Source organism: Hordeum vulgare, unplaced genomic scaffold, assembly GCF_904849725.1.
Source record: "Hordeum vulgare subsp. vulgare unplaced genomic scaffold, MorexV3_pseudomolecules_assembly, whole genome shotgun sequence".
In the NCBI taxonomy this organism is placed as follows: domain Eukaryota; kingdom Viridiplantae; phylum Streptophyta; class Magnoliopsida; order Poales; family Poaceae; genus Hordeum; species Hordeum vulgare.
The window spans coordinates 21,199-43,568 of record NW_025422647.1 but is presented as its reverse complement, the minus strand read 5'-3'; the positions used below and the strand labels follow the sequence as shown (position 1 = coordinate 43,568).

The 22,370-nt window shown below is 45.9% G+C and overlaps 2 protein-coding genes and 1 long non-coding RNA gene across 4 annotated transcripts; 2 read left to right on the top strand and 1 right to left on the bottom strand.

The window, feature by feature from the left end:
• The first annotated feature begins 1,646 nt into the window (after positions 1–1,646).
• Positions 1,647–5,255, top strand: LOC123421908 (beta-galactosidase 1-like). Its single transcript, XM_045107620.1, has 11 exons — positions 1,647–1,811; positions 1,907–2,182; positions 2,269–2,361; positions 2,490–2,642; positions 2,757–2,845; positions 3,010–3,115; positions 3,238–3,325; positions 3,455–3,576; positions 3,678–4,036; positions 4,128–4,216; positions 4,312–5,255. The coding sequence occupies exons 1-11, from the start codon at positions 1,647–1,649 to the stop codon at positions 5,253–5,255; spliced, it is 2,484 nt and encodes an 827-aa protein (XP_044963555.1).
• Positions 5,256–9,367: 4,112 nt separating this feature from the next.
• On the bottom strand, positions 9,368–15,361 carry LOC123421903. 2 transcript variants are annotated; one of them, XR_006620057.1, is made up of 4 exons: positions 13,870–15,361; positions 13,667–13,780; positions 11,489–11,599; positions 9,368–10,974 (listed from the first exon to the last, which is right to left on the bottom strand). It is a non-coding gene; the product is annotated as an uncharacterized LOC123421903 (long non-coding RNA). The 2 variants fall into 2 exon arrangements; XR_006620056.1 differs by having other exon boundaries at positions 13,667–15,361.
• Positions 15,362–18,205: 2,844 nt separating this feature from the next.
• On the top strand, positions 18,206–21,814 carry LOC123421907 (beta-galactosidase 1-like). Its single transcript, XM_045107618.1, has 11 exons — positions 18,206–18,370; positions 18,466–18,741; positions 18,828–18,920; positions 19,049–19,201; positions 19,316–19,404; positions 19,569–19,674; positions 19,797–19,884; positions 20,014–20,135; positions 20,237–20,595; positions 20,687–20,775; positions 20,871–21,814. Exons 1-11 carry the CDS (start codon positions 18,206–18,208, stop codon positions 21,812–21,814), a joined length of 2,484 nt encoding a protein of 827 aa, XP_044963553.1.
• The last annotated feature ends 556 nt before the right edge of the window (positions 21,815–22,370 follow it).

The following is a 22,370-nucleotide window of genomic DNA, read 5'->3' as shown; positions in this document are numbered from 1 at the left end:
AAAGTAATAAAAATAAATGTATCTACAACTAAAATAAACCTAGATACATCCATTCCAAACGAAGGGACTACGAAACTAAGAAGACGTTCAACTTTGTTGGTATAAGTTTTTTCTTCATGTCTACCTCGTCCCGTGTTCCTCCCTCGTCTGATGGTGGACACCCGACTAGTCCCTATAAATTTGACCATCAACTTTGTTGGTATAAGTTTTTTCTTCATGTCTACCTCTCCTTTTGTTGCTATTATTTTGTCCCTATAAAAGGCACAGTGTCCACAACAGCAGCGATCAATTCATTGCATGCAATGGTATTAATTAGAAAAATTAACATTTTTTTTTCTTTTTTTTCTCTTCGTCTTGGCCGCGATGCACAACCTAAGATGACCTATACACCAAGAAGGAGGAAGTACCTCTCCTTGATACTACCCATAGTGGGAGTAACATAGGTAGTACTCCCTCAATCTGGGTTTTATAGAGCATGTGCTTAGTTCAACTTTGTTGATTCCATGCTTCATGGCGGTAAACGGGCTCAATGCAGTAAGGATCCCGGTGGGATGGTGGATTGCCACTGGAGATAACCCTCCGACTCCATACGTTGGAGGCTCTCTCCAAGCCTTGGACAACGCCTTTCGATGGGCAGAGTACGTAGTCTAATTCACGAAATTGATTTTTTTCGAAACTTATCAATACAAAATTAAAGGAATTATGAATTAATCAACACATTTGTGGATGTATTTGTAGGGCACGCAAGCTAGGAGTGATCATAGGCTTGCAAGAAGCTCTTCGGTTGGGATTATTTCTCAATCAACTTTCACTTTTGGCTATGTTGATGCAATTTCAAACAATGCTTTAGGTTGAATGGCCTACCACAGGAAGCTTCCGTGTCCTTGTACCTTTCTTACAGAATTTCTACCACAGGGAGTTTTTCCACATGGTTTCTCACGAAAGGTTTTTAATGAGGCAATATCAATGCAAGCATGGACGATATATGTCATTTTCTCTTTATTTTCCCACTGGGTTTTAGAAGGAGTTTTTCATGGCATATTGTATGTTTTCTTCTCAATTTTTTCCACAGGGTTTTGGAGGAGAACATTTCAAAGATGATGGGTCTCAAGGACAAGCGAGGATTAGGGGGTGTTAGGATTTATTTTAAACTAATTATAATAATTAGGGAATAATCCTCCCTTGTACAGAACCGCTTCGTGCGGGTTGCTAGCCAACCGACGCGACGGTTTTTTCACGACCCCCACGAGCGGACGCATCCGTTCGTGGCGACGGTTAATTCCCTGTGTATTTAATCCTCATGGATCATCAATGAAAGAGACAGTTCGATCAAATCATACTTTCACAGATGCATGTGCTCTCTCATCGCGACTCTCTCCCTTCCTAATCAAAGAATAGATAAAACGAATAGACCATCTGATTTAAAACAAGAGTCCATGTGAATATGCACTTCCATATACACACGCGTGCTTATCCTACTAATCCATGGCTCTAACGCAGTTTGTTAGCTGCACGCATGAGTGCGTGCGTGGCTCTTTGCTTATCCTACTAATCCACGCCAATATATCTTTCTTTCCCCAATAAATACACACGGCCGGCGGTGCGTGCGTGCATCCTTTCTTCTCCCTAGCTAGCAGCTTCTCGCCATGGAGCGCGTGTCGTGGCAACCACTTGCGCTCCTCCTCCTCGCGGCGGCCGCGGCCGTCGCCAGCGGCACTGAGGTCGGGTACGACGGCCGGTCGATGGTCATCGATGGCGAGCGCCGCCTCCTCATCTCCGGCTCCATCCACTACCCCAGGAGCACGCCAGAGGTATGCATTGCACACGGAGCAGCAGATGAATACACCATCGTCTCGTCTTAGTTTCCATGAATGAATTGTAAGTCTCGATCGTTGCTTGCCTGCAGATGTGGCCGGATCTGATCAGGAAGGCCAAGGAGGGCGGGCTGGACGCCATCGAGACGTACGTCTTCTGGAACGGCCACGAGCCTCGCCGCCGGCAGTACAACTTCGAGGGCAGCTACGACATCGTGCGCTTCTTCAAGGAGGTCCAGGACGCCGGCATGTACGCCATCCTCCGCATCGGCCCCTACATCTGCGGCGAGTGGAACTACGGCGGCCTGCCGGCATGGCTGCGCGACATCTCCGGCATGCAGTTCCGCATGCACAACAACCCCTTCGAGGTACCCACACTGCTAGCAGATCCTTCCCAACAATATAATGGTTTTCCTTGGAGGTCAAAATACGACCAAGTTATTGATGCTTGCAGCAAGAGATGGAGACCTTCACGACCCTCATCGTCGACAAGCTCAAGGAGGCCAAGATGTTCGCCGGACAGGGAGGCCCCATCATCCTCTCTCAGGTACGTAGTAACTAACTAATATTAATTATGTGAAACTTATCTAGCTTGCATTCCTAGCTACTTGTCGTCGACAAAAGAGTGGATCAGTGAATATAACATATATATATGTGAACAATTTACATATATAGATCGAGAACGAGTACGGGAACGTCATGGACAAGCTCAACAACGACGAGTCGGCGTCTGAGTACATCCACTGGTGCGCCGCCATGGCCAACAAGCAGAACGTAGGCGTGCCGTGGATCATGTGCCAGCAGGACCAAGACGTCCCACCCAACGTGGTCAGCGCATGCACATTTTCATCTTTCCTATTTTTGTCTCTACCAATTATTATTCTTCTTTCTTCCCAAGTGTAAAACAAAAAAAACTCAATGCTAAGTCTTCTTAATTACTAGATCAACACCTGCAACGGCTTCTACTGCCACGACTGGTTCCCCAAGAGGACCGACATCCCCAAGATCTGGACTGAGAACTGGACTGGCTGGTACCCTACATATATATATACCTGGATCAACCTTTATATATTAATTTTCCTTCTTTTTTTCTTATGGAACCTACATGCATATGCGCGAAATTGGTTAGCACGTTCTACTATATGTTGAATGAAGTTCAGATTGCTCTTACATTTTATCCACGATATATAATTAGGTTCAAAGCCTGGGACAAGCCTGATTTCCACCGGTCCGCCGAAGACATCGCCTTCTCTGTTGCCATGTTCTTCCAGACGCGAGGATCGCTCCAGAACTACTACATGGTGATTGATTTATAACTAATCTATACTTTTCTCTTCTACATTAATTTCCATCCTCTAGCAGGCTGGCATGAACTGAATTTTACATCATTTGACATGTTGATCGTCAATTTATATGTGATCAGTACCATGGTGGCACCAACTTTGGCCGCACGTCGGGTGGCCCATACATCACAACCAGCTATGACTACGATGCCCCTCTCGATGAGTACGGTACGTGAACCATCTCTTGTTGTTCCTTCAATTCATATATTCGTCCCAAGCTTATTTGCATCTTGTAAATTAATAATTAGTGTCAATATGCAAATCATATTCATTATCCTTTTATGTTTTTGTTTTCAGGTAACATCAGGCAGCCAAAATACGGGCACCTCAAGGACCTCCACAATGTCCTCAAGTCCATGGAGAAGATCCTACTCCATGGGGACTACAAGGACACCACCATGGGCAACACCAACGTCATGGTAACTAACATGCATTCACATACAATACAAAAATCCTAGCACTGTTTTTAATGGTGTTCACAACAAAATTGATCCATTTGGTTCATCAATATCTACACTAGGTTACCAAGTACACGCTGGACAACTCCTCTGCCTGCTTCATCAGCAACAAGTTCGACGACAAGGAGGTCAATGTGACCCTCGACGACGGCGCAACCCATGTCGTGCCCGCATGGTCCGTGAGCATCCTGCCGGACTGCAAGACCGTCGCGTACAACAGCGCCAAGATCAAGACACAGACGTCGGTGATGGTGAAGAGGCCGGGGGTGGAAACCGTGACGGATGGCCTTGCTTGGTCGTGGATGCCCGAGAACCTCCATCCTTTCATGACGGACGAGAAGGGTAACTTCAGGAAGAACGAGCTGCTCGAGCAGATCGCGACGTCGGGCGACCAGAGCGACTACCTATGGTACAGGACAAGGTAATCAAACATCTTGATGCTTAATACAGAACTACACTGTTGCATAAGATTGAAATATAAATTAATCTCTGGTGATGATCAAAATGTGCAGCTTGGAGCACAAGGGGGAATCGAACTACAAGTTGCACGTGAACACGACTGGCCATGAGCTCTACGCTTTCGTCAATGGCAAGCTTGTTGGTGAGCGTCCCAATATACTCTGAGTGGTTTGCACACTGATGGATTAATGAACTTGATCAAGCTAATGTTAATTGATTTGATTAATTGGCATGCAGGGAGGCACTACGCTCCTAATGGCGGATTCGTCTTCCAAATGGAGACACCGGTGAAGCTCCACTCTGGCAAGAACTACATCTCCCTCCTCAGCGCCACCATCGGGCTCAAGAACTATGGTGCTCTGTTCGAGATGATGCCCGCCGGCATCGTGGGAGGGCCGGTGAAGCTCGTCGACACCGTCACCAACACCACCGCCTACGACCTCTCCAACAGCTCCTGGTCCTACAAGGCCGGCCTCGCCGGCGAGTACAGGGAGACCCACCTCGACAAGGCCAAGGACCGCAGCCAATGGAGAGGCGGCACCATCCCGGTGCACCGCCCCTTCACCTGGTACAAGGCGACCTTTGAGGCCCCCACCGGTGAGGAGCCCGTGGTGGCGGACCTGCTGGGGCTCGGCAAGGGCGTGGTGTGGGTCAACGGCAACAACCTGGGCCGCTACTGGCCGTCATACGTCGCCGCGGACATGGACGGCTGCCGGCGGTGCGACTACCGCGGCACATTCATGGCGGATGGCGACGGGCAGAAGTGCCTCACTGGCTGCAACGAGCCGTCCCAGAGGTTCTACCATGTGCCACGGTCGTTCCTCAAGGCCGGCGAGCCCAACACGATGGTGCTGTTCGAGGAGGCCGGCGGCGACCCGACGAGGGTGAGCTTCCACACCGTCGCTGTCGGGGCGGCGTGCGCGGAGGCCGCCGAGGTCGGCGACGAGGTGGCGCTGGCGTGCAGCCATGGCAGGACCATCTCCAGCGTGGACGTGGCCAGCCTCGGCGTCACGCGCGGCAAGTGCGGCGCGTACCAGGGCGGCTGCGAGTCCAAGGCGGCGCTGGCGGCGTTCACGGCAGCGTGCGTCGGCAAGGAGTCGTGCACGGTGCGGCACACGGAGGACTTCCGCGCCGGGTCCGGGTGTGACTCCGGCGTGCTCACCGTGCAGGCAACCTGCTGATCCCCACATGAACCAAGGAATAAATTATAGTTAGTGTCGTTTAGGCTTAGTGTTAGCTAACGTCAATCAGGAGCTAGGCATATGTGTTAGGGGGCTAAGTAATTAGCCCAGAACAATTACATGGTTCGCTTCATGTGATTTTCGATGGAGATCATCGAGGTTAAACCAAGAATTTTTCGCCTCCTCGATCAGTTTGCTATAGGGTGAAGATTTTCGGTTGAAGAAACAGGCAGACAATACATATGCGTTGGTAATTTCTATTTCTTATATACATATGGGTTTGCTTATTTGAATCACAAGTAACAACGTGGGAAAATAAATTTTGCACCTTTAATTAAATTAAATATTTAACAGCATCCACGTATAGTTTAAAAAAATTAACTTTTTCTACATAATGTTCCATTCATTTGGCACAAACAAATACACTTATTTATTTTTAATGTTCTTTCTCATGTCTCATTCTGTTGATAATAAAAAGGTTTGTTTAAACTTCTTGTAAATCTAAATAATACGATTTTCCATTGCTTAACAAAAAAGTATTATTTCATTCTATTACATATATTTTCTGATTAACTCGCACAGTGGCCCTCTCAAGTGTGCGAGCAAGTGTTCTACTATAACCATCACAAACATTATGTAAATAACGTATCACTTATGTGGTAAAGTTCTTTAAATAAGTTATATGACATTTCGGGGAAAACATTTTAAATTGATGATCAAATGTGGTCTTCACATGCGATTGTTAGTGCTCTAAGTGTTAGCTACCGTGAGGAACAGGTTAATTATTCTGCAGGATATGTGTTAGGGGGCTAATTAGCCTAGAACAAATGCATGGTTCAGTTCATGTGATTTTTGATGGATCAAGGTTCAATCTAGAATTTGTTGGGGTGATTGTGGCAGCTCGTTTTGTTATGGGGAAGATTTTCCGTCGGAGACACAGGCACATGAAGAATTTGTTGCGGTGATTTTCCAAGTTTCATATGTACTCATCACATAGTTTGAAACAATAAGGTTCTGTAACTATCACAAATGTTATTCAATTAAAGTCCGGACCAGGAGCATATAGAATTTTAGATCCCACATCTGCGATGCTAGCTACATGTACTAAACTTTTGCTACACCTGGACGAATTCCATGTACCGTATCATTCTGATGCATGTGATAATGCAGGGCTCTTGTGTTAATTATGGTACTATATGCCTATGGACCATCTACAATATCATTCTTATGCATGCGATAACGCAGGCCTCTTGTGTCATTCATCAGCACGTAACACCCTCATATTCTTCTCACACATAGTTGACAATAAGAGTTACACTCGGGGGGGGGGGGGGGGGGGCTAAACCGGCAGTGTGGTGCAGTACGGAGCAGTTACACATGACGCTGTAACATTCACTTACTCTGGGAGTTGGTCGTAATACTTGGTTAGGCCATGTTGAAGATCTTCTGTTCGCCCCTGTAAACACTGACGCAGTAACAAGTTCGCGAGTTTGCCTTAAAAAATGTACTATTATTCTATACTTGTAAGTTCTATATACTTCAGAGTCATACCAGACCAGGAGCATCTAGAATTTTAGATCCCACATCTGCGGTGCAAGGTACTAAACTGTTGCTACCTGAACGAATTCCATGTATCGTTCTTACTATCTCTTATGCATGTGATCTTGCATGGGCTCTTGTGTTGAGTATGGTATATGCCTCCTATGCATGTGTTATTCTTCACGTAACACCCTCATATTTTTCTGACACAGAGTTGGCAACAATACTGGCGATCGAGTTACAACTGGGATGTAGGTTAACCGGCGACATGCCGCTCTCAACGTGCAAGTGCAGCAGCCCTATAACGTGCGTCCACATGGATCTCTGCAGTTGGCCGGTGGAAATCCATGGTGATTCCTATGTATTTCTGGCAATGTGCAGGCTCACTGCTGGCGCTGGGTGGCTACTAGGGGCGTACAAAGGCGGCTAAGTTTTCCTTCATTTTAAATGGTATTCTTGATTTGCGACAATCCTAAGGGCCTATTTAGCGGGAAAAATCTACCAAAATACTTTACCTTGATTTTGGTGATACATTGGGTTTTCGAAGGCGGACCGAGAGGGAGCTCGAAGCACGCCTCCTGCAGGTGTAGATGGTCACGGTGGAACACATGGTTTGTGATTGATGAGATATTTTAGGAATTTTACGATGGAAGCCACCCGCAATTGCCCAACAATTTTGTGTGAATATTTACGAAAGAGTATGGCTTTGACATTTAAAACATTTGGACATGTCCGAAATGTCTTTGACATTGATTGAAATATGAAAACAATAGAAATTTATGTGAGTATTTATAAATTATGTTTGTGAGCATCGTGAGTGTACCTTTTCAAAGCTACATTTTTGTTTTGTGCGTGTACCATACAGTATTGTACAGGTCGACCAGGATAGAAAACCATGCGTGTTAGGATCTTGTTGCATGCAGCGTCACCATACAATATGAAGGCTCATGCGAGGGATGGTTCCAACTAGACAAAGATAATCCGGTCTTGATAGAGGGGCAAGGCTGTCCCGTCGACAGTTTTCTTGAAAAACCCTGCGATCGCTATGCACGTAGGAAGGGGGTTTGACAAAAAAGCGACGAATAGGTGAACGTCACCAATTTTTTAGATAAGAAAAAGGAGAAGAAGGATGTTTACCGTTTGCTAGCAGACCCTTATATTACGGACCTATATCGCGCGTTTACAGTTTGCAAAAAATCGCTTTTTACGACTAGCGAGGGTCGCGGCAAAACATAACCCGCATCGTGGAACTATAAAACAGAATATTCACGAATATTCTGTTCTACAGTTTCATGGGCAGGTTCTGTTCTGCCATGGCCCTTGCCAACCCGCAAATCGCAAGAATTCAAACTTACAATTTGGCATCAATTCCATTGATTTGTAGCAAATTTGAACAACCAAACACAATTTTCGCTCAAATTAAACCATTGTTTTTTTTATCAAGACACTAAAGAACATCATGCAAAAGCAACCACCATCTTCACCACCGTCTTGGTTCTCGTTTCTCTCCACAACCCCAAAAGAATCTCACGCAAAAGCCATTATCATCTCCGTGACCATCATCGTCAACATCATCACTCTCCATTTCCGCCACCCATTCCCCCACCGGCGCTGAAGTCATCACACCTTGCAGCCATCATTCTTCTCTTCAAGATTTCTTTTCTTGCCATATCATGTCATTCTTTGGTGATGTCGTTCATTTTATTGTGATTCATTGTCATGATCTTGTTCTCCTCTGCAAGAAGCTTGGACAAAGCCTTGTTCTCCTCGGTAAGGGCTTTCCTCTCCTCAATGGCGGCCTTGCACAACCCTTCTTCCTTGAGTAAGGGCCACTTTCTTGCTTCTCCTGCGCTTTCTTCTCGGCCAACTCCTGCTTCATCTCCTCATTTGATTGCACCATGATATCTATCTTATCATGCAAGCTTGATGCCTTCGATTCCCTCTTGATCTTGTCCTTCGCCTTTTTGTTTCCATCCGACTTGTTCTTGTTTCTTGGGCCATCATCATCTTCATCATCATCATCCGTCTCGGTGAGGGAGCCATTCTTCGGTGGGGATTCTTCCTCAATGAACTCCCAGTTTTGGCTATGTTGATGCAATTTCGAACAATGCTCTAGGTTGAATGACCTACCATGGGAAGCTTCCATGTCCTTGTACCTTTCTTGCACAATTACTCCTAAAAAACAAAAACAAAATTCAACATATGAAACATGTTTCAAACATTTAAAGTACAACGTGAGAAAGAACTCACATAGTTCAATTCAACGGTATCACTTGGTGGTGCATTGCGGTCTTATTCCAAGCAAGCAGCCCAACGGCTACAAACCGGCTTGATAGCGTCCCAACGACCTTGAAGAGACCTCAAGGTGAGCGGTGTTCTATTGGGATACTTCGCCATGAAGCAGAGGAATTGACCCTCTATCATTTGCCAATAGCACTTGGCGGTTTGTCTGTGATGGTCGTCGCATCAAGAGACACAACTTCCCACGCCTTGATAAAAAACTAACAAAAGAATTGTCACCGCATGTTAATTTTTATGCCAAACAAACTAACAACAAGAAGCTATGCATATTCTTCTTATTATTCCACTCAAATCATGGTGAAGTCAGATTTGATACAGGGGATTACTCCACTTTAAGATTATATACAATTTAAAGTTCAGAACCGAGTGACCATACCAGCAGAGGAGAGTAGTCTACTTTGAACCATGCTTGCGCCTTTGTTCTCAAATCACGCGAGAAAACCAAAACATACAAACTGTGCGTGCTATGCAGATGTGGAGGAGGGGGGAAGCTCACCATGTTTGCTAGGATGGGCAAGCAGCCATCCGTCTGCTAGTCCTTCCACATGACCAATGTCCAGTCTATAATGAGCAAGCTAAAAAAAGTGTAATGTATGTGTCCAGTAAACATGCACACAACAAAATAGCAATCGGCCGGTCATCTAATCTATGTAAAACAATTCAGTGATCCCACTCCTATCTTGCATTGTTTCATTGACAAAACCCATTAAAATGAGAGTCATGAATGAGTGAAAAGAAATACATGTTCTGTTATGGAGCTAGCAGTTAGGAAATAGCATGTCTAGCTTTCCAAATCAAGAAGATTTAGACAATCGAGCAACAATAGATGATCAAGCAACAGTGAAAATGACCAAATGAACTGTACATGATCATAGGAACGATTGATATCAGGAATGCACTGTTAGGGTACATAGGACAGAACATGCCAGAATTTGATAACAACCCTAGGAATCAAACAACCATGTCATCACTAGTAGACGAATCAGAGTTATAGTGTTTTAGAGGACATGCCATAAGGGGCTTCTTTATAACAAAGCCTGGTAAACCATCACACATATCACACAGCCAAAACATTCCAACCACTGGCATGGAGATCAACCAAGGACCAACTGCAACCAGCACACACATTACCCAGCACGTCGACAAGGGAAACACTCCAGCGCATGCAACACAATACCCGGCAAAAGACAAAAACTCATAGGACTAAAATTGAGGGCTAAATCCACTAATTATTTTACCATAATCACCACGAGAAGCACAAGTGCTTGCATTAGAGACCATCAGCGCAACCCAGAATCCTAGAAATTGCCATGTAATTAAATGTACCAAGGATGGATGGTCATCAGCACAAGTGCTTGCATTGCAAGACGAGTGTTTGTGACTCCTTGAGCATCTCAATGAGTTCAAATCGATTTCCGAATGCAACATCATATGTGAACTATAATTATGTGCAATAATTCTGCCAACATAAACAAAATGATACGAAAACAAGGCATGATCGTACTGAAGAAAACTAATAAAATGAGCCTACTACTAAGTTTTCCACTCATTCAAAATTCATTTGTACTTTCAAGTAATACTTTGACAAAAACTCAGGTATAACTTGGTATTTATAATATAGCAGGCCCCCAAAACAAAACGAAAATAACAAATGGCAACTCATATGTGACAATTCTAGTAAAAAGCAGCAGCAAGTGTGATAAAAGGAAGTTCTTGTACTAGGTTGTAGTAGCAGTTGCTAGTACCTTTCTTCACGGACAGATGAAGAACAATAATGTTCTCTTCCTTTTCCTGACTGAGATCAGCACCACAATCTAGAATGTAACTGAAGAAGGGCGGGTTTAAGCCATCCACGGTGTGCCCCAACCTCCAGGGGAACCTTGACAATGTAACAATTTAATTCATGACACTGACAAAGACCAACATGTATATATATTAGGAAGTAGTAACAAACATGAGCAGGCTAATGGACATGGGAAGTGTGTAATCGTGTAAGGACAGGCTATGGTTTGATATATTCCAAATTATCACCATTTACATGAAAACCAAAAAGAACTGGACATATATTCACATGTTGAGCTATACTGTTTTTCCTGAATCCGAATAATGATAGGATGCCCAGTTTACATAGTGCCTACTCCAGCCACCAAGTCTCTAATTTAGAAAGAATGGGCTATATTCTACACTAACCCAGCAACACAGACATGATGATTCACTCCAACTGTATTTGAATATAAAATATATGTTTGGACCCCGGCTAGTCCCAGGGCCTATGCTAGTCCCAGGTTCCATTGAAACTAGTATAGAGCTTGCAAGTTGCAATTGTTGCATCAACATTGTGTACAATGATGTTTTGCCGGGGGGATGAGAATAGGAACGCGATGATGTGACACCTTTTGCACGCATCCTGGATAGGAGCAGTTAGTAGATACGTGCTTTGCCGACTACTAGAACCGTGGTCCATGGCCATCAATACCACAAATGGAAGGACAGGCTAGTTGGTTCTGTAAATTGAAAAAAAAACATTATTTCCATGTCAAAGTATTATGATAACAATCCGAAAATAGGAAATGGCCGATACTGAAATTTAAAGTATTGAACGTCACAAGCATGGGTACAGCTAGTGTCACACGTCCAACAATCTAAAGTGAGACTACTGCTGCTATCACTGGCAGTGGAGCAGGAAAGGCGCTAGTTTTGACAACTTGTATGTGTACTACTGCAAATGAACCAGATCAACCATGCGGCTAACTGAAAAATGGAAACAAAGTCCTCCACATGCCTTGGAATTATTTCTCACATGTTGACCCGACAAACAATTAACTAGTTGATTACTCGGATGTATGCAGACCGTTATTTATTTCTTCAAGTAATTTTTCGTTTCAGGTGATCCAAGTCTAGCCAGAATTGCACGAGGAATCGTACTTGCAAAATTAACTTGATGCTCGCGAGACTGGAGAGTGCTGCTACATGCACAAATTCAGTCTTCCAGGTTGACCTCTCAAATATTTTAGGTCTTGATAGATGACCATGTCATGGGCTCATGGCAACCTATGGTCACCATAGTACTATTAGAGTATCTCTAGCAGACCCCCTAAAAGGGCCGAACCCGCAAAATAACCGCCAAAATACAGGTCAAGGCGGAAAATGCTGCTAGACCAGACCCCACTACCGCGTCCGGCCCGTAATTTTTTTTTGCGGGGCGCGACAAAATGCCCACCCTAACCCGCGAAAATGCAGGTTCTTCCGCCCACCCCGTCGGTGCCCTGTATATATCTAAGCAGTTAGTTGGTGGGACATTTCACCCGCGCTTTTCCCCCACCTACCGCCGCCGGGTGCCGCCTTCGATTCCGGCCGTACCAGCCGTCCGGATCATGACGGTGGGCCGCCGCAGTCCCAAGATCGGCCTCCACCACGCCCTCGTGCCTCGGCTTACCGGAAAGCTACAAATCGGTGGTTGTTTTGTCGCGACCACCAGATTGGCTTTTCCAGCCACCGTTGGCTGCACCAAAGCCATGGATTGGTCGGGAGCACCCCGCACAGCCTCGGCAAAGCGCGAGCGCCGCATGCAGGTACTGGTTCCATCCTCTAGTTGCTGGCGTCGGTTTGCCGGCAAGGACTCTTCCGGCCATCGCTTGGGCTCGGCTTGCCGATGCCACTCATAGAGTGCGATGACTGCCTAGAAACAGTGTTGCGGCTCACATCCAACACACGGCAGCACCTCGGATGGGTATTCTTCAAATGCAGAAACGACGGGGTATGCCCTTCTTCCTCTTCTGCTTTGTCAACTTATTTGGTTAAATTATGGTAGCTTATTGAGGTGTTCATCTGTGTAGGAAGGTAGATGCTAATTTTGGTATTGGAAAGAAGAATACATCGATCTATTGATAGAAAGAAACTTAATAGATGTTCGTGCACTCCTTAGTATAATTGAACCTAACGATGCAGCTGCATGTGCAATTAGAATAGATATTAGAGGTGAATCAACGTCTAATTGTTTAGAATCAAAGCCGAAGAATGAAGAATGCAAGATGAAGAACCCCTGGATCAACAATGAATGCATGGAGAAGATGTTGATCCAACTAGTGGGAGCAGTTATGGAAGTTGGATATCTTCTAAAATGTCTAATTGTGGTTCTTGTTTTTTTTGGTCTTGCTGTTTTAGCAATAATTTGGTGAATTATGATGTATCCAATGCCTTTGAAGAAAATAAAGAAGCAACTAAATGTGTTTTCATGCCTGAAAATGCAATGGAAATAATAGATTTCGCAGGCCAGCGTGGGCGGCGGCCCAGCAGACCCCGTAAAATGGACCCTCATAAAAGGATATTTTGCCGCACACGCCGGTCCACAAAAGGGTTTTTCCGCGAACTGCAAACGACTTTTGCGGATCGGCTTTATACGAGGTCTGCTATAGATGCTCTTACATATAAGCAGGAGTCAAATACACGAATTCAGACTGAAGAAGCCATACGTACATGTTCCATATATTATCATCTATCATATAAATGAAGCAGGTATTTGTTCTACCCGAGCGCAACCAGAGGGGAGCAGGGGAAGGAGAGGAGCTAACCATGACTGTTATGGAGCCGATGCCGAACAGGCAGCGGGTCCAACGAAAGAGCCTACCACCACACACCTCGATGAACCCCTTGTCATCTCGTGTACCGATGGAATCCTGCTGCTGCTGCACAAGAAGGACATAACGAATGTTGATCTCAAATGGAGAAGGAAAAGAAGAAATCATGTCCTAGTAATGGATCCAGTAACAAAGACCTGTCCTAGACGCTGGAGCGGGGCTCCATGGAGTTCAGCTTGGGGGTGCCCTCCCTGGGTGAGCTTGTCGAGCCCCACCAACACGTACCAATGTTTAGCACCTGCACATGCAGTGCAAAAAAGAGGTCAATCAACATACCAAAGTGATGAGAGGTTTATGACCATTGTCAACCTGAACCCATGGTCAATACTGTTCGATCTAGTACTGGTTTCCGTGTGGATGTGTGCCTAGCTAGTATTCAAATTTATTGATTGAGCTCAATCCTTCTGCTCATGAACTTGCTCGTAGGGCTGCACGGTGGGTTTTTCCTGAAAAGGATGGACCTTTCATGTAGTTAATTCTGCTGGTATGACTTTAATCTTGTTCCTCCAAAATGGGGTAGAACATGGTGGTTTGATGACATATTTATCTGTTGTGGTTACTCTCAGTATCCGGCAATTACTTTCACCAACTCAAGAAATTATACGAGGCCATGAAGTTCAAAATTTTGGATAGACATGTGTCACTTTTTAAAAAGAATGTTGATACAGAAGTGCATCTCTCTCGAAGAAAAAGATACAGCTTTTTTGAAAACACATATACTATAGATAGGCAAGAACCTGTTTTTTTTTTCTTTTCTTTTAGAACAAATATAATAGACTTGGCAAATGGCTGGACCTGTTTTACACGTTATTCAACAGAAGAGCATATAATGAACATTTTATTCCACAGTAATGTCAATGTGAGCACTCAAAAGCAATATGCTTCATTTCAATGGAGGAAAAAATATCCATTTGACACAGGGATACGGTCAATTTCAACAACAAAATAGGCAACATCACAGAAAAATAGAACTCCGGTGAGATTGTAGAGGTGTTGGCAAGAGCCTCTCTCTCTCCCAATGGATGCACACACGCGCGCAAGCTGTTGGAGCAAATTGACACAAGCAAAAACAGAGGAGGAGGAGAGCAGCACACACACAGATTTGTTTTGCAGGCAACGGATGCCTTTTTTCTTTCTTCTTGCTTGACCAACAACACACACCGGTTCTGCTTTTGATGTCCAGTTACAAAAATCATTTTCTTGTACCGAATTTGAGAGGGGAAGATGGGTTAGAGCAGCTTACTACCTTGACGAGCGAGGAGAACCAGAGGAGGGATGTCCATGGCGTACAGAGCAGCAGCACAACAAGCAGGTGCATGTCCCCTAGAGCAGCAGTACAGCAGGCGGATGAAACAACCTTCCTCTCCCATGGCGAAGGTGCTCGATCAGGGAGAGAGAAAAGGTGAGGTGAGGAAGAGCCTACAGAAATATTACGAGACCGAAAGTTGAAGATTTTGGAGAGACATGCGCGGCCTTCTTAAAAAGAATACTGATAGAGGCAAACTAGATGTACACAAAATAGAATAGAGCAGCTCATAATGTCTAGCACTATACACAAAATAGGCAACTTCAGAGAAAAATAGTAGTCGTACTCTAGTGAGATTGTAGGGAGGCGCCAAACCAGATGAGATCATGCGAATAACAAATCATTTTTTTGTAAAGATCTTTCAGGTAGGCAAGAACCTGTTTTTTTTTCGTTTTGAACAACTATAATAGAGCTGGCAAATGGTTGGCTCCTTCTTACAAGTCATTCAAAAGAATAGAACAGCTCCGTGATGTCTAGCACTCGAAAGCAATATGCTTCATTTCAAAGAAGGAAAAACAAAAAGACTCATTTGACAGAATAATAGGGCCAGTTCAACAACAAAATAGGCAACGTCGCAGAAAAATACTACTCTAATGAGCTGGATCATTTTCTTGTACCAAATCTGAGGAAATCTGAGAGGATGAGATGGGTCGGAGCAGCTTATTACTTCCTTTCTGGTTTAGGGTCTTGAGCAGCAGCACATGCCTCCTCTCCCATGGTGCCTTCCACGCTCGCCATGGCCGGTGATAGGGTTCAGGTTCCTCTTGCCTGCTAGGTCGCCATGGCCGCGGGCTAGGGAGGGAGGGACTGCTGCTGGTGTGGCCATGGCATCGAGCTAGGGTTTCGTCCTGAGCTGCTGGATTCGATCTGGGGTGTAGGGAGAGAAGGGTGGCGTAGAAGGCGGAGGCCGGAAGGTCGCCGACGAGTCTGGGAGTGGGGAGCTCGCCGGTTGTCGGAGAGGGAGGTGGTCATTGGCGGCTGGATGGGGATGGGGATGGGATGGGGATGGGGATGAGATGGGGTTGGGGTTGGGGTTGGGGGCGGGGTTGGTTGGGAATCGGGAAGGAGGGCCTATCGTCTCTACTGGTTGGTGTTTGGTTATCTTAAAAATCATTTTTAATTGGCACCGATGGGCCTGCCCGCTGCAATAGTTCAAAACCATGAAAAATTTCATGTGGTCTTGGCGGGCCTGTACGCGCCGGTTCGAAACGAATTTTCCTTCTGGCGCGGACCAACAAGAGCGCGCGAGCCATAGAAGGTTTTCGTCATCGACGAATGCTTCTGATTGGTCAGCGTTGAGCTCTCATGGATCGATCCCCTCCTTCCATTTGGTCCATTCATTTTTTCGAATCCAACGACATACACTTCACGTCACGTGGATCATGCTCATTGCTCTCTGTATATCCCGTTTAACGATTCTAGCCTAAACTTCCTTCACCTATTATATATAAATCTAAATGTAAAACCTAATAAACATGTTCAATACAAATATACTCCCTTCGTCTGGAATTACTTGTCGTAAAAGTAATAAAAATAAATGTATCTACAACTAAAATAAACCTAGATACATCCATTCCAAACGAAGGGACTACGAAACTAAGAAGACGTTCAACTTTGTTGGTATAAGTTTTTTCTTCATGTCTACCTCGTCCCGTGTTCCTCCCTCGTCTGATGGTGGACACCCGACTAGTCCCTATAAATTTGACCATCAACTTTGTTGGTATAAGTTTTTTCTTCATGTCTACCTCTCCTTTTGTTGCTATTATTTTGTCCCTATAAAAGGCACAGTGTCCACAACAGCAGCGATCAATTCATTGCATGCAATGGTATTAATTAGAAAAATTAACATTTTTTTTTCTTTTTTTTCTCTTCGTCTTGGCCGCGATGCACAACCTAAGATGACCTATACACCAAGAAGGAGGAAGTACCTCTCCTTGATACTACCCATAGTGGGAGTAACATAGGTAGTACTCCCTCAATCTGGGTTTTATAGAGCATGTGCTTAGTTCAACTTTGTTGATTCCATGCTTCATGGCGGTAAACGGGCTCAATGCAGTAAGGATCCCGGTGGGATGGTGGATTGCCACTGGAGATAACCCTCCGACTCCATACGTTGGAGGCTCTCTCCAAGCCTTGGACAACGCCTTTCGATGGGCAGAGTACGTAGTCTAATTCACGAAATTGATTTTTTTCGAAACTTATCAATACAAAATTAAAGGAATTATGAATTAATCAACACATTTGTGGATGTATTTGTAGGGCACGCAAGCTAGGAGTGATCATAGGCTTGCAAGAAGCTCTTCGGTTGGGATTATTTCTCAATCAACTTTCACTTTTGGCTATGTTGATGCAATTTCAAACAATGCTTTAGGTTGAATGGCCTACCACAGGAAGCTTCCGTGTCCTTGTACCTTTCTTACAGAATTTCTACCACAGGGAGTTTTTCCACATGGTTTCTCACGAAAGGTTTTTAATGAGGCAATATCAATGCAAGCATGGACGATATATGTCATTTTCTCTTTATTTTCCCACTGGGTTTTAGAAGGAGTTTTTCATGGCATATTGTATGTTTTCTTCTCAATTTTTTCCACAGGGTTTTGGAGGAGAACATTTCAAAGATGATGGGTCTCAAGGACAAGCGAGGATTAGGGGGTGTTAGGATTTATTTTAAACTAATTATAATAATTAGGGAATAATCCTCCCTTGTACAGAACCGCTTCGTGCGGGTTGCTAGCCAACCGACGCGACGGTTTTTTCACGACCCCCACGAGCGGACGCATCCGTTCGTGGCGACGGTTAATTCCCTGTGTATTTAATCCTCATGGATCATCAATGAAAGAGACAGTTCGATCAAATCATACTTTCACAGATGCATGTGCTCTCTCATCGCGACTCTCTCCCTTCCTAATCAAAGAATAGATAAAACGAATAGACCATCTGATTTAAAACAAGAGTCCATCTGAATATGCACTTCCATATACACACGCGTGCTTATCCTACTAATCCATGGCTCTAACGCAGTTTGTTAGCTGCACGCATGAGTGCGTGCGTGGCTCTTTGCTTATCCTACTAATCCACGCCAATATATCTTTCTTTCCCCAATAAATACACACGGCCGGCGGTGCGTGCGTGCATCCTTTCTTCTCCCTAGCTAGCAGCTTCTCGCCATGGAGCGCGTGTCGTGGCAACCACTTGCGCTCCTCCTCCTCGCGGCGGCCGCGGCCGTCGCCAGCGGCACTGAGGTCGGGTACGACGGCCGGTCGATGGTCATCGATGGCGAGCGCCGCCTCCTCATCTCCGGCTCCATCCACTACCCCAGGAGCACGCCAGAGGTATGCATTGCACACGGAGCAGCAGATGAATACACCATCGTCTCGTCTTAGTTTCCATGAATGAATTGTAAGTCTCGATCGTTGCTTGCCTGCAGATGTGGCCGGATCTGATCAGGAAGGCCAAGGAGGGCGGGCTGGACGCCATCGAGACGTACGTCTTCTGGAACGGCCACGAGCCTCGCCGCCGGCAGTACAACTTCGAGGGCAGCTACGACATCGTGCGCTTCTTCAAGGAGGTCCAGGACGCCGGCATGTACGCCATCCTCCGCATCGGCCCCTACATCTGCGGCGAGTGGAACTACGGCGGCCTGCCGGCATGGCTGCGCGACATCTCCGGCATGCAGTTCCGCATGCACAACAACCCCTTCGAGGTACCCACACTGCTAGCAGATCCTTCCCAACAATATAATGGTTTTCCTTGGAGGTCAAAATACGACCAAGTTATTGATGCTTGCAGCAAGAGATGGAGACCTTCACGACCCTCATCGTCGACAAGCTCAAGGAGGCCAAGATGTTCGCCGGACAGGGAGGCCCCATCATCCTCTCTCAGGTACGTAGTAACTAACTAATATTAATTATGTGAAACTTATCTAGCTTGCATTCCTAGCTACTTGTCGTCGACAAAAGAGTGGATCAGTGAATATAACATATATATATGTGAACAATTTACATATATAGATCGAGAACGAGTACGGGAACGTCATGGACAAGCTCAACAACGACGAGTCGGCGTCTGAGTACATCCACTGGTGCGCCGCCATGGCCAACAAGCAGAACGTAGGCGTGCCGTGGATCATGTGCCAGCAGGACCAAGACGTCCCACCCAACGTGGTCAGCGCATGCACATTTTCATCTTTCCTATTTTTGTCTCTACCAATTATTATTCTTCTTTCTTCCCAAGTGTAAAACAAAAAAAACTCAATGCTAAGTCTTCTTAATTACTAGATCAACACCTGCAACGGCTTCTACTGCCACGACTGGTTCCCCAAGAGGACCGACATCCCCAAGATCTGGACTGAGAACTGGACTGGCTGGTACCCTACATATATATATACCTGGATCAACCTTTATATATTAATTTTCCTTCTTTTTTTCTTATGGAACCTACATGCATATGCGCGAAATTGGTTAGCACGTTCTACTATATGTTGAATGAAGTTCAGATTGCTCTTACATTTTATCCACGATATATAATTAGGTTCAAAGCCTGGGACAAGCCTGATTTCCACCGGTCCGCCGAAGACATCGCCTTCTCTGTTGCCATGTTCTTCCAGACGCGAGGATCGCTCCAGAACTACTACATGGTGATTGATTTATAACTAATCTATACTTTTCTCTTCTACATTAATTTCCATCCTCTAGCAGGCTGGCATGAACTGAATTTTACATCATTTGACATGTTGATCGTCAATTTATATGTGATCAGTACCATGGTGGCACCAACTTTGGCCGCACGTCGGGTGGCCCATACATCACAACCAGCTATGACTACGATGCCCCTCTCGATGAGTACGGTACGTGAACCATCTCTTGTTGTTCCTTCAATTCATATATTCGTCCCAAGCTTATTTGCATCTTGTAAATTAATAATTAGTGTCAATATGCAAATCATATTCATTATCCTTTTATGTTTTTGTTTTCAGGTAACATCAGGCAGCCAAAATACGGGCACCTCAAGGACCTCCACAATGTCCTCAAGTCCATGGAGAAGATCCTACTCCATGGGGACTACAAGGACACCACCATGGGCAACACCAACGTCATGGTAACTAACATGCATTCACATACAATACAAAAATCCTAGCACTGTTTTTAATGGTGTTCACAACAAAATTGATCCATTTGGTTCATCAATATCTACACTAGGTTACCAAGTACACGCTGGACAACTCCTCTGCCTGCTTCATCAGCAACAAGTTCGACGACAAGGAGGTCAATGTGACCCTCGACGACGGCGCAACCCATGTCGTGCCCGCATGGTCCGTGAGCATCCTGCCGGACTGCAAGACCGTCGCGTACAACAGCGCCAAGATCAAGACACAGACGTCGGTGATGGTGAAGAGGCCGGGGGTGGAAACCGTGACGGATGGCCTTGCTTGGTCGTGGATGCCCGAGAACCTCCATCCTTTCATGACGGACGAGAAGGGTAACTTCAGGAAGAACGAGCTGCTCGAGCAGATCGCGACGTCGGGCGACCAGAGCGACTACCTATGGTACAGGACAAGGTAATCAAACATCTTGATGCTTAATACAGAACTACACTGTTGCATAAGATTGAAATATAAATTAATCTCTGGTGATGATCAAAATGTGCAGCTTGGAGCACAAGGGGGAATCGAACTACAAGTTGCACGTGAACACGACTGGCCATGAGCTCTACGCTTTCGTCAATGGCAAGCTTGTTGGTGAGCGTCCCAATATACTCTGAGTGGTTTGCACACTGATGGATTAATGAACTTGATCAAGCTAATGTTAATTGATTTGATTAATTGGCATGCAGGGAGGCACTACGCTCCTAATGGCGGATTCGTCTTCCAAATGGAGACACCGGTGAAGCTCCACTCTGGCAAGAACTACATCTCCCTCCTCAGCGCCACCATCGGGCTCAAGAACTATGGTGCTCTGTTCGAGATGATGCCCGCCGGCATCGTGGGAGGGCCGGTGAAGCTCGTCGACACCGTCACCAACACCACCGCCTACGACCTCTCCAACAGCTCCTGGTCCTACAAGGCCGGCCTCGCCGGCGAGTACAGGGAGACCCACCTCGACAAGGCCAAGGACCGCAGCCAATGGAGAGGCGGCACCATCCCGGTGCACCGCCCCTTCACCTGGTACAAGGCGACCTTTGAGGCCCCCACCGGTGAGGAGCCCGTGGTGGCGGACCTGCTGGGGCTCGGCAAGGGCGTGGTGTGGGTCAACGGCAACAACCTGGGCCGCTACTGGCCGTCATACGTCGCCGCGGACATGGACGGCTGCCGGCGGTGCGACTACCGCGGCACATTCATGGCGGATGGCGACGGGCAGAAGTGCCTCACTGGCTGCAACGAGCCGTCCCAGAGGTTCTACCATGTGCCACGGTCGTTCCTCAAGGCCGGCGAGCCCAACACGATGGTGCTGTTCGAGGAGGCCGGCGGCGACCCGACGAGGGTGAGCTTCCACACCGTCGCTGTCGGGGCGGCGTGCGCGGAGGCCGCCGAGGTCGGCGACGAGGTGGCGCTGGCGTGCAGCCATGGCAGGACCATCTCCAGCGTGGACGTGGCCAGCCTCGGCGTCACGCGCGGCAAGTGCGGCGCGTACCAGGGCGGCTGCGAGTCCAAGGCGGCGCTGGCGGCGTTCACGGCAGCGTGCGTCGGCAAGGAGTCGTGCACGGTGCGGCACACGGAGGACTTCCGCGCCGGGTCCGGGTGTGACTCCGGCGTGCTCACCGTGCAGGCAACCTGCTGATCCCCACATGAACCAAGGAATAAATTATAGTTAGTGTCGTTTAGGCTTAGTGTTAGCTAACGTCAATCAGGAGCTAGGCATATGTGTTAGGGGGCTAAGTAATTAGCCCAGAACAATTACATGGTTCGCTTCATGTGATTTTCGATGGAGATCATCGAGGTTAAACCAAGAATTTTTCGCCTCCTCGATCAGTTTGCTATAGGGTGAAGATTTTCGGTTGAAGAAACAGGCAGACAATACATATGCGTTGGTAATTTCTATTTCTTATATACATATGGGTTTGCTTATTTGAATCACAAGTAACAACGTGGGAAAATAAATTTTGCACCTTTAATTAAATTAAATATTTAACAGCATCCACGTATAGTTTAAAAAAATTAACTTTTTCTACATAATGTTCCATTCATTTGGCACAAACAAATACACTTATTTATTTTTAATGTTCTTTCTCATGTCTCATTCTGTTGATAATAAAAAGGTTTGTTTAAACTTCTTGTAAATCTAAATAATACGATTTTCCATTGCTTAACAAAAAAGTATTATTTCATTCTATTAC

Excerpts from the sequence above, each read along its gene's own strand:
- LOC123421908 (XM_045107620.1), top strand. The coding sequence starts at position 1,647 with ATGGAGCGCGTGTCGTGGCAACCACTTGCGCTCCTCCTCCTCGCGGCG. Across the intron at positions 1,812-1,906 it reads ACCCCAGGAGCACGCCAGAG|ATGTGGCCGGATCTGATCAG; the intron begins GTATGCATTGCA and ends GCTTGCCTGCAG. Across the intron at positions 3,326-3,454 it reads TGCCCCTCTCGATGAGTACG|GTAACATCAGGCAGCCAAAA; the intron begins GTACGTGAACCA and ends TTTTGTTTTCAG.
- LOC123421907 (XM_045107618.1), top strand. The coding sequence starts at position 18,206 with ATGGAGCGCGTGTCGTGGCAACCACTTGCGCTCCTCCTCCTCGCGGCG. Across the intron at positions 18,371-18,465 it reads ACCCCAGGAGCACGCCAGAG|ATGTGGCCGGATCTGATCAG; the intron begins GTATGCATTGCA and ends GCTTGCCTGCAG. Across the intron at positions 19,405-19,568 it reads ACTGAGAACTGGACTGGCTG|GTTCAAAGCCTGGGACAAGC; the intron begins GTACCCTACATA and ends ATATATAATTAG.